General features: G+C 45.1%; 1 protein-coding gene across 4 annotated transcripts in view; it reads right to left on the reverse strand.

The window, feature by feature from the left end:
* Positions 1-6,956: 6,956 nt before the first annotated feature.
* The window catches only part of LOC118788904 (phospholipid phosphatase-related protein type 5-like), a 31,441-nt gene continuing 26,067 nt past the window's right edge, over positions 6,957-12,330 (reverse strand). For 3 of the 4 annotated variants that reach the window (XM_036545114.1, XM_036545105.1, XM_036545122.1), the window contains 5 exons: positions 10,830-10,950; positions 9,707-9,957; positions 9,232-9,408; positions 8,851-8,978; positions 6,957-7,649 (listed from right to left, as the gene is read on the reverse strand). In XM_036545114.1, coding sequence (XP_036401007.1) covers positions 7,544-7,649; positions 8,851-8,978; positions 9,232-9,408; positions 9,707-9,957; positions 10,830-10,950 — 783 coding nt within the window. In that variant the 3' untranslated portion in view covers positions 6,957-7,543. Of the gene's footprint in view, positions 7,650-8,834; positions 8,979-9,231; positions 9,409-9,706; positions 9,958-10,829; positions 10,951-12,330 lie in introns of all 4 variants that reach the window. The other variant, XM_036545131.1, reaches the window with a different exon arrangement.

A 12,330-nucleotide genomic window follows, 5' to 3' on the forward strand; every position in this document is an offset into this window, starting at 1 on the left:
TACCAGGCCGTGAGTATAGGGTTTCATCCTTGGTGAATTGGCTAACAAGCATTTTACATTATGTTATACTGAATAAGTCTTGTTATTTTTTTTTTCTCCCTGACAATTCCACAATCCCAGCAGATAAACCAGGAGTCTCGCCTCCACGTGCGGAGACAGAGAGCTGGGGGACAGAAGGAGCGCTCGTAGGAATAGGAGTTGCGGAGCGGAAAGTTGGTGGAGCGAGGACCAGGGGCAGCGGAAGCGTGCCGCTGAGTTCTGGAACACGGAGGAGCTCTGAGCTCCATCTCATCCTGAGTCCTGCTCATTATACCGGGCTCGGCTCTCCACTCTCACTTCCTGGAAGTGGCCCTCACAATTGGATTTGCTCCCTGTCAGTCTGTGCATCTGCCTTGCCTCAATTTCCTCTCGCTGCCTGTGCCTCTCCTTCTGTTTTGTGTGTGTGTGTGTGTGTGTGTGTGTGTGTGAGGTGGGGTGTGGGGGAGTGGGGATACAAGTCGTAGACTGCAGAGTACAAGTCTCTGAATTTATTCTACACTGGCATAAAATGCAACAACAATCCACCAGCGCTTAGTTTTTAAGGTAATGTTCAACATGCTGTGTAGTCACTCTAATATACTGTCACCCAATGAATCCCCTCTCTTGCCACCCAATCATTCCAATCTACCATCACCCCATTACTTTAATTTACTGCCACCCCAACACTCCTATATACTGGCACCCCATTAGCCTAATCTACTGTCACCAAATCATTTCAATCTAATGTCACCCCATTACTCTAATATGCTGTCACCCCAACACTCCAACATACCGTCACCCCATCACTCTGATACACTGTTTCACCCCATCACTCAAACCCGGAGTCACCCCTTGACTCCCTATGATCTCTCACCCCTCGCCGCTCTTGTTCGGGGCACGGCGGTCATAGAAGGCGGGGGGGGGGGGGGGGGGTTTGTAGATAATTGGTGTAAAATGTAAATAACATTACAAGGCTTTCAGGAAGGAGGGAGGCAGAGAGGGTGCAGATGAAGGGGGGAGGGGCAGGTGCATCGCTAATGGCTTTTTAAAAAGGTTACAGCATGTCGCTCCCTTTTTATAATGGAGCCCCGGCTGCGCTGGAAATGCAATTTCCGGGAAAGATAATGCTGGAGCGAGAGGGGGCTGTGAGTGCTCTGCGCTTGTGTGTAGGAGTGTGTGTGTGTGTGTGTGTGTATGTGTGTGTGTGCAAATGAGTATATGTGTGTGTGTGTGTGTGTGTGTACACACATGTGCATGCATGCATGTGGTAATGTTTATGAATATGCATGTGTAGGTGTATATATGTGTTTGTCTGGTTTTGTGCATGCATGCGTGCATATGTGTACATATGCATGTGTGTGTATATATGGTTTGACTGTGCTGTATGATTATATAATATTATTGTCATTAATTTAATTTTCATGGAGGAAAAAAAACAATAAGAAACCTAAAATGAGGAGTAAGATTTGTTCATCCATTCACCAGACAGTCATTCATGGAACAAGCTACTAATATCTATCTCCATCAGTTCCACCCATGAGTCCACGTGTCCCTCTGAACAGTTTGCATAGTCAAGTTTCATCCTTTCCACATCACTCTCATAATAAGCTATTTCCCTATTTCCTCTTTTTCATGTCGATGCACACTGGCATAATTGCAGCTTCTTTAATGGAGCAATCAGTGACATCCTGATAATTGCCTCTGTGCGGGTATTCGCCCCACCTGGAGGGAAGGTCACATAAGCAGAGGGACCAGTTCATCTAACACGAGGTAGGACACACACACACAGGGGAGCTCTATGACTGTGCGATGGGAGGTATTTACTGTGCAGTGATGTGTAGGACATTCAGAAATTCGCAGGAAAGCTTACGGCTTTAGGGAAGCAGTCAGTGATCAGTTCTCCTTTCTGGTTACAATCTCTGTACAGTATTACAGACTGATATCTGGATATGTAAATATCTGGCCTTGTGTTTTGTTGCGCACTCTGTCATCTCCAATAGAATCCACAGATGTACAGTCTGTACAGTACAGGTGTACAGTATCTGTTGTATCTGCAAGGTACACAATGAAGACTGTAACAGAGGGAGGGTAATGCCGCCATTACATTTCTAGGAATAATCTGCATATAGTACATTACTGTAACACTACATTTACCGCACATTGTTGAAAAGATTTCAGTAATTGTGATATTTTTCTCCGGGGGGGGGGGGGGGGGGGGGGGTTGAGGCACTGATCCAGAAGCAGAAGCCAACAATTGCCCATCTACCCAACAGCAGCTGAAGCTGCAGCTACATATCTGATTGACCACAGCTGAAGCTGCAGCTACATGTCTGAGCCATTGCAATTAAAGCTACAGCCATGTGTCACTGACATAGGTTTAAAGAGTACTGGAAAGTCTGCTGGATTGTAACTCTGGGGGGCTGTAGTTTTGTGACACCTGCTTAGGAAACCATGGCAACGCTGACAGCTGTTAGAACTTTCGTTTCACTCTAATAACAACAATGATGGAAAAACTCCCTGTCAAAGAAACATGTAATTAACAAGACTTATTCTCTCCTCTTTTTGTGCTTAGAAAAACAGGTGTCACAGAAAATTGTCCAATTCACACACCAACACAGATTTTCTTTATGTATGAAATGATGAAAAACAGTCAAGAAGATTTTTAAAAGCTGGAAACTGGAGTAAAAAAAAATTGAAAAGGTAAATGTGGCCACCTTGTGGACTATAAGGTGTATTTCATTTCAAGGAATTGATCAAGGACCAATTATGATACTATTTTATCGATATTGACAATTATCCTGGCAAACAATTGATTTTATGAAAGAAACAGTTTCACGTAACTTATAGATTCAGTACCATTTGACGCTTGCTTCAAATGCTTTATTAACGCTGAGACAAGTATAAAAGTTCTTTAAAATGCCAAAAGGGGGCAGTATAGATCCATGTATGTCTGATTGTTTTTTCATTGAGTTCTTGGGCTCATTGATGGACCTTTGGAAATGAAAAATAAAGAGGGAGTGTGAGGTGGTGGACAGGGCCTGGAGCTTGTGACATAAGCAAGGTTTGCTTGGGGGTTCTGATAGAGGTCTGGAGGTCTGCTAGGGATCCATTAGAGGTTGAGGGTTTAGACAGAGATCTGCTGGATGTCTGAGGTTTTTATGGAGATCTGGAAGTCTGGAGGCCTGCTGGAGATCTATTGAAGGTCATACCCGGCAGAGTTTGGAACAGAATTTTATGGAGAGGGACATGAGTTAAGAAGCTCAAGCTTTTTTTTTTAATCGAACAGAACACAACACGTCTTTTGCAATACATACAGTTTTTTTATTTATTTATTTTTTTATCTGACAAACCTTTACAAAACAGAAGGTACATCATCATAACAGGAAAAAAACAGTGTCACCTTAAAACACTTCATATTACATTTTGCTTCTTTTTCGTGTTCTTTTTTTCCTAATTGATTTTTAAAAAGTGTTGGCTGAAAAAAGCCAAAAACATCAACATCATGAGCACCTGCTAGCACTGTGTTTAGACACTTTCCAAGGGTCCACAGGGGGGTGTCTAACTTTAAGTTTAAGTGCTTGATAATAGATACTTAAAATAAGGTATAGGAATCTAATTAAAGCCAAGGCTGCCCTCCAATAGAGCTGATAACATAAACCAAATGCAGCAACAGTACAGGAGTAGCTGAAATTTGTTAGCAAAAATTAATAATGAAAAGTGTGGCAGAGCAGTGAAAAGATTGGTTTAGACTGAGCAGTACTTCATATGTATAAAGACACCCACAAGAGCACATCAGCTGCTGTATTTGCTATTTGAAAAAGGAAACTTAAAAACAAGGGCCTCAGAGTGAGAGCTGGCAGCCCAAATAAGATTGCTATTAATTATTAATTAATTACTATTAATTAGCTGTACCTAATTTGACCCACAAATTGGCTTGCACGGCCTCTACATCCAGCACTGATGGACTGATGGAGTCTACTTTAAAGCTGGAAAATGATGTCATTCTAGAAGTCAGCTTCCACTCCCAACCATGTGTATATATGTACCTGTGTGAGCTGAGCTTGGAATGATGCTTTTTTCTTAGACTGGGTCTATGAGGTTTTAGTAAACACAATTAAATACATGTACTGTGTGTGTATGGGGTCCATTTAGTGTACTGATGTCTGAAAGTGATGGACAGCTACATCTCCTATTGTAAAGTATGGACAGCTACATTTCCTATTTGAAATTGTATGGACAAATTGGCCTACATGTAATATGTATATACCTTTACAGGTCAACTTCAGGCTTCGGTATTGACTAGAGTCTTGAACTGACACCCTCCGTTGTGCCCCATACGTACACACACACACACACACACACACACACACACACACACACACACACACACACACACACACACACAATACTGACTGCATCTCATATACTCCATGTTCCATGTTCCACATTCTGGATTAAAGAGATCAATGGCCAGAGTAAGACAATAGTCATCTGTGTTCAGGATAGACTTGCACAACATCAGCTGGCAGCAGTCTTTCAACGATTGTGATATCCTTTACTGTGGCAAAGATGGGGCCATATTATCCCTTTTACTGTGTACGTTACAGATAATCCATTCTCATTTTTGCTGCAGAATGTTCAGCACAAGCTGATCCTCAGACGTGTGTTTCAGTGAGGGTGACGCTCCGTTCACACACAGTATAGCCCACAGCTGGGTAATTTGGGTCCTGTAGGCCTACAGCGCCTGCTATGCTTTCATTCTAATCCCCTGTCAGTAGAATCGAAGTCATTATCTGGACAGGAAGTGACCTCGTGTGTTGCTGCAGGTGCTTATAAATTGAAAAGTAACGTGAAACCTACAGGATTCCACGGCATTCCTAATGCAGTTGGTATAACGCTGAGTTGTATCATCAGATCCCGCCTTCCCGCTACAGTCAGACAATTGATGCTCTCTCTCTCTCTCTCTGTCTCTCTCTCTCTCTCTGTAACGACTGAAGCATTGACAGTGTGCGTGTGCGTAAAATATTTTTTTTTTATACAAAAAGAGATATTTACAAAATGATACAAACAGGTTCCAGTGTGAGGGAAAAAAAGGAAGGTGGAGAAAGAAGAGGAGAGTGAAGTGAGAGGAGGACACAGCTGAAGGAGCATTTGGTGAAATTATAGCAATCAAAGTACTTGTGGTAGAAAGAAAGAAGGACAAACAGCTGGAGGAGAGAAAGGAAGTGCGTGAGTCGGGGGGGTTGTGCAAATCAACACCAGCAAAACTGTCATGCCGACTGAAAGTAGCGGCGTACACAGTGTGCACACCTGATATACGTGTACATAAAGAAATCTATAAACCATCTGTTAATGAATTATTTCATAAATAAATAGATACATAATAAACAGACAACTTTCAGTAGAGCAGAAGTAGACAGAAGTAAAAAATTAAGAGTAGTCCCATGTGCTAGGCAGTACATGGTTCAATGCTTCTATTATATGCAATTTAAATTTGTTCCATTTGATACGATTCCATTCCGGAAAGATTCTTTTTGTATTCCCATCTTTCTCTCTGACTCCTGCTCTCCTTCTGCCATACTGAATCTCAGGGTCATGTTAGTGGCTATCCGCTACAGCTTACGTCACAATAACAAGTTCCCTGCTTTGAAAACACATGACAAATACCATATGAAAAATTTCCCCTATACAGAAAATACAAATTTCCTATGCTATGACCTGTCAAGGTTTGTCTCTTCCAACTTTTCTAAAATCTAAGAGTGTTTCTTTTAAACGTTTCTTTTTACACGCCTCCAACCATCAAAGAAATGAATGAACGTATGTCAGTGGTTGAATTCCCTTTTTTTGTTTCTTTGTTCCTGAGCAATATGAAAAGATCCTTTGAATTGCACAAGCCTGTGAAAAGTGTTTTCCGGTCGGCTCCTCAGCCAACACAAGGATGAATTTAATTTCTATTTCTTTGTGTGGGACTAAGTGGAAGAAGTCTAGAACATTCCCTGGTAAAAGGACACCATGGTGCCCGGCAATGTACTCAAGTCTCGGCACAGAGCAGCGAGAGGACACAGTTATCCAGCTAATACTACCACCTTTTAGTGTCAAAGAATACATACTGTAGCTGTGCATCCATCAAACTGGTCATTCTTTCAATTAAAGGGACTTTTGTCTCATCATGCTGAGGTCCTTTATCTGATTTTTGAAGTGTTCCATTACATGGAGAGCTGTGAAGTTCATCAGCTGACTGCAGCAATTTAACCATACACAAAGGCTTGATTACGTAGATTCAGTCAGGGTAATGTATGCCATGCAGCCTACTGCTCTGGGAGTCACTGAGTGAGAGCTACATTCTAACCTCACAGATGGACATTATTCCAGACACACGGCAATGTGTAAGCGCTCACCGATTCAGGTGTTACAGTCATAGGAGCTTAGGTCTCTCTCCTTACCTGCACTACAGACTGGAGATCAGAGTTCTGAGTCTCTATGTTGATCCTCTGTATGGCGGTAGGCAAATGTTCCCGTGCAATCTAACATTTGTACAAGAGTGAGAAGTTTGTGATCCAGCTGAGAAAAGAAAGGAGGATGGGGCCTGGGGAGCTGGTGTGAATCTGATCTTCAGAGTGAGCTTCACTGGCAGTTTATTCTGTGGATGTGCTGAGGAGAAGGGATTTGTTTACAGTGGCTTGTGTCGGCTGAGATGAAAGGATGGGCAGACAGAGAGGGGATGGGCCTGTGTGTCCAGGGTTCCTGTGTCCATCACAGAGAATGATGTCACTTCCTGTGGAGTCTGTGATAGGACCTGCAGTAGTTCCCACAGAGGGCTCTGTGTCCTTTGAATGGCAGATTAAAGGACTCCTGGAGAAGCTGGTCGTGAGCAGTTGGGTTGGACCATCTGGGGACCATTTCTGTGCATCACACCACAAAAGTCCATATTTGGGGTCAGGGGCTGGAGTCAGTTCTAATAGGTGTGAAGGGAGGAGATGCTATTTAGACACCCAACCTGAAGGGTGAATCTCACTTATAGACTGCCTTTGTCCCAGTTTGTGCTCCTTCAAAACATAGAGAATGCTGAATAACAACCAGGAACAATCAATTTCTCAGTTAGATTTAGGGGCTGATGTGGATTCTTTTCAGTTTTTTTCCATACCATTGGAACTGAATATCTTAAGTTAATGCCAGAAAATAAGGATTTCGTCTTCTTTCTTTCAGGTGGAGGAAAAAAAGCTCAAAGGAAAATAAAAATGTGTGGACTTTTTGAAGTCTGGACTGTTGTAAATTTTTTACTATCACAATGGTCAGTATGAAAAAACAACTATGAAAAAGGCAAATAACACTGTACACGACAGTAGCTCACCTCAGTCCAGAATAGAAAAGCGTGCCTAGAGGAAGGGGGCATACGTATTATTTTTGGTAATGTTCGCACAGCATGATGGGGTCTGAGTCTAGACCTGTGTGGAATAAGAGCGGGTGAGGGGGGGTCTTCCAGCAGGATGAACGGCACATTGGTGGGCGTGGTCGGACGGAAGGTCTAGACTTCGCTGGAGATGGAGCGAGACGGTATGAGGACATCGGGGGTGGCGGGGAACAGGTAAGGCTGATGGTCATGTGATCTCTGTGAACGCAGATCCCGCAGTCTGCAGAGGTGAAAAGAGGGAGAGAGAAGGGAGAAAGGATTGGAGAGAGGTAGTAGGAGTAGAGAGAGGAAGAGGGAGAGTGAGGAGAAAAAAGAAGAGACGCGGAGCGTGAGATCATCAGATGCACAACTGTCAATAAAGAGAGGGAAGAGGAATAGGGGAATGAAAGAATATTGTGTGTGATCGACAGGGATGAACAGGAAGACAGAAAATAGTTTGTGAGGGGATGAGGAGAGACATGAGGACAGTGAGGGTGCAGAAGGAGAGAAGATGAGTGAAAGAGGAGAGAGACAGGAGAGCTAGAGAGAGTGGCAGTCAGAAAATAATAAGTGTCAGTCGCCTCATAATGTCTTTCAGGGTTCAACAGTTAAAGAGTATTCCACAGCATTGACTGTAGAAAAGGAAGAACTCTGGTCTCAAATTCCTCTTCTCTTCTGGACCTGAATTAGGTCAGCATAAATGCTGATTCACCTCAAGGAACTAAGCTCCCCTCCATAAACACTGAGTGCTGGAGAGAGCTATAAGAGGAACAGCTGTGTGCTCATGTCTGTTATTACAAACTAGGATGCAGATACACGTCTCATCAGTTCAAGTCATTTCTGGAGAAAATGCTCTTGGGATGCTGGACCCACAGCACAGTCATACAATAGTGCTTTGTTACTGTAAGTGCTATTGATTTCTGTATCAACATCAGTAATTTCAGCAGAACAAATGCAGTATTCATAGAGTAGATATAGAGTAGATATAGATATAGAGTATTCAGTCAGGTTCAAGTACCCGCTTCTGTGCAGGTCCTGCAGAGTGCTTTTGGGTCTGTAACTCGTCACCCCTGCTTTAAGACTGACAGGTAAATGTGCCACAGGCGTCAGTGAATCCTTTACATACCGCCTGCAGGACAAAAAGCTTTGGTCTTGAAGCTAGACTGTGTGCCAGAGGGAGAGTTTGAGGACCAGGGTGGGTGGGGCTTGAAGGGGCTGGGGTCTGCTCATGTGTGGAGAGAGCCAGGATCTGCGTGCAGGGTGTGCAGTGTGGGGCTCAGGGTGGGTGGGCTTTAGGTGGGCACTCCTGCAAGGGGAGGGATGTGGTGCAGGTGTGCTTTCGTGGGGACGTTTGAGGGGTAGAGAAGGGACGGGGTGCACATTTCCCCCTTTGCCCTGCTGTCTGCCACTCCCCCCCACCCCTTACCTGAGGGCCACTTAACTTTTCGAGTGGACTCTCCACACAGGGAAGGGGCATCATCGGCATGCTGAGTACGGGCTCTGGACGTTGGGGCGGGGCCGGCGGTGGGGGGGGCCGCGGCTGCTGGAAGTTGTTGATCACACAAGTCACCTGGAGGTGAAAGGTCAGTGTAAGAAAGGGTAGAGGGAGGAGGGAAGGAAAGAGGGTGGATACAAAAAAAGCCAGAGAGGGGGGCTCTAGTTTCTAAGCTGGAGGGCACTACCAATGGCATGGATATGGCTGATACTGTAACACTGACATTCCCACATAGGAAATTTCAGACCCCTGTTGGAGTCCCATCCACATAACACACCTTAGCAGCGCACATGCCACTTCCTCCCATTCAGCACTCCACACCCCTCACCAGAAAAGCTGCAATGGCACCCCCAGTCAGGAAACCAGCCAACACGTCTGACCAATGGTTGCGGTACTCGGCCACACGGACCACGCCTACCAGCACGGCCAGAGACAGCAGCGTCAGGCACAGGGTGGGTTTTGTCAGCCTTGTGCCCTTCGTGCGGAATACTATGGTCACGTACATCTGGGACAGAGATTCACACGAACACAGAGACACATACTGAGAGGCAAGCAATTGGAAATTTGTAGGATACAGTTATAAAGTACTTTTCAAGTTATATATACAGTATATTACATAATCTGGAGATTGTTAGCAGCTGAAGATGCTCTGTGTTACCGGATGCGGATGTCTGAGTCTTGACAAGCCAAACCAATGATAATAACCAGTGTCAGCAAACAAACAGGTTGATAAAACAGACCCCAATGATCCAGGACTCCTTTCCCTCCCTGCACCCCTTCGTCCCTGCCCTTGGAGCTCATACCACTGTGTAGACAGCAGAGTAGATGCTGAGAGCTGCATCCTTGGAGGGGAAGGATTTGCGGGCGGACGCAACAACAAAGGGGTTTCCTGTGCACGCGCGACGCTCAGTAATGTACTGCATGGGGGAGTGGCAGCCCAGGGCTGTGTAGTTGGGGCGACAGGCAGACAGGAAGTGAGGCGTCTGATTTCCTGTCACCACCTGCCCTGCATTGGCAAATATAGTAGTGGTGAAGAGACCAAAAGAATAGACTCCTGAGAGAGGAAAGAGAGAAGAGAGAGATATAAGGGTGAGAAAGGGTGGGGGAAGGGATGAAGGGGTAAGAGGGGAGAAATTTGAAAATTTGAGAATGAAAATTATGAGAAGAATGGAAAAGAAGGGTGTGTGAGAAAATGAAAGAGAGGAGCAATAAAGAAGATTCAGAGATGAGGGACAGAACAAGACACACAAGTAGAGAGAGACAGAGAGAATAGAGAGAGAAAATCATAAGTAACTTGTTGGCATATATAATCATCAGTCAAATGAAGTGAAAAGCTCATTGACCATGGTGCAATCGCAATGTGTAACTGGACACTTCATGCACCTTATGTTCCTTATTGAGTGTTAAATTCAGAGCTGAAACGTAGAAGACTGAAGGGTGTGAGCCTGAGGCGTATCAGAATGAGGTGTGTTAGACCAGTGTTTCTCAACCCTCTCCTGGAGTACCCCCTGCCCTGCATGTTTTAGATCTCTCCCTGCTCCAACACAGCACTGATTCAAATGATCAACTCATTATGAACTCCTGAAGCTGCTTAATAACAAACTGATCATTTGAATCAGCTGTGTTGGATCAGGGAGAGATCTAAAACATGCAGAGCAGGGGGTACTCCAGGAGAGGGTTGAGAAACACTGTGTTAGACTGTGGGCTGTGTCACACTGAGGTGTGTTAGACCGAGGGCTGTGTTAGACTGAGGTGTGTTAGACCGAGGGCTGTGTCACACTGAGGTGTGTTAGACCGAGGGCTGTGTAAGACTGAGATGTATTAGACCGAGGGCTGTGTCAGACTGAGGTGCATTAGACCGAGGGGTGTGTTAGTTTGGGCTGTGTCAGACAGAGGTGCGTTAAACTGAAGCGGTGCCATAGTTACCGAGGAAGCGCACAATTCTGCGCAGCAGGGGGTTGAAGTAGCAGCAGTCTGCCGTCACTATGGTCTTCTCCTGCACCCCCTCTGACTTCATGAAGAAACAGGTCAGCTCACCTGCCAGGATCTGGAGGAAGAACAAAACATGACCAATCAAAAGCAGGGGCTTTACAGGAGAACATTCAAGGCACATTCTGTGCGGATTTCTGTTCCCTCTGTAATACCTCCCCGAGTGAAGGGCTAACCAAGGACAAATGCTACTGGCTTAATCATGACAGCACATCAGATTCCATTTTAAAAAGCTGCATGATGTTTGGAATACATCATTATTCCAAACAAACGTAATTGTAGCTCCAGGACCACAAAACATATGGACAAGCAAAAGCACTGTTTTCTCTACAGAAAACATAACACAAAATGTTTCCTTTTTATTACAAACGATCGATTTATAGCCACATCCATCAAGTATTCATATTTTACAAAACGGTGTGAATACATACCAGAGAGCTTTATTTAATAAAAGACGGGATCAATGATCAAAGCTGTCCTTCCTTGTGTGCATAACATATAATGAAATGTTTGCTGATAAATGTTTTACAGTAACAAAGTAGGCATTCATAATTTGCGGTCACGTGATGTACATTAACACACACAGCACTGCTGCTTTCTGTTTCTGCTCTGCGGTTGTGCAGCAGGAAATTTTGTTTCGAGGAGCCAAAGCTTTACAAAATAACCAACTCCACTCAAGAGTCACAGCTGTCAAGACTTGGGTCCCGAAAACCTATACTGCAAGCAGCGATATCTTCTGATCACAGCGTCTCCAAAGCACTATTGACAGGGACCGAATGTAGGTTACATGGTCATGAAATATGCATGGCAGAAACCCACGGTACAAACGAGACGCGGAGGAACAACAGAGTCCGACACAGGCTGGTGGCACGTCTTTATTAATAGAAATGAGGGAAAATGGGATTTAATGGAGTCTTCGGGCCCGAGGATAATCGGCAGAGACGATTGGGGCTTTGATGTGTGTTAGTCATCGGATGTACGGATCGGGAACAGCAGATCCAAGCCTGTGCACGCAGCCTGTGATGTGCAGGGCTGGGTGGGGACTGCAGGCTGAACTGAGAGCCCCCAGCGTTGACACAATTCGACTCAGCCCCAACGCCAGTAGACTAATATTGACACTACGCTAAACGCACAGCTGTGGATGTCCAAATAATAGGAGAGCTCCTTCCCCCACGTGGCCGTCCCGTGGAGGAGCCAAGTGTACACAGCGCCTGTCCTGGAGCTATGAGCTCTGAGGGGCTGCAGAGCTGTAACTGCACCACAGCTCCCGTGCCAGGGAACACTCTGCCATCAGTGTGAGTTCCTGTCTAGCCGCGCGGCCATATATAATCGCGAGCTCCAGCGTGTTATGATATCAGAGGGACGTGCGGAGCAGAGGAAGGTGGCCGTTGATAAGCCGGGGTGACAGACAGGAGACGGATCCGACACGCCGGTGGGC

Source organism: Megalops cyprinoides, chromosome 1 (genome assembly GCF_013368585.1).
Source record: "Megalops cyprinoides isolate fMegCyp1 chromosome 1, fMegCyp1.pri, whole genome shotgun sequence".
Lineage (NCBI taxonomy): Eukaryota > Metazoa > Chordata > Actinopteri > Elopiformes > Megalopidae > Megalops > Megalops cyprinoides.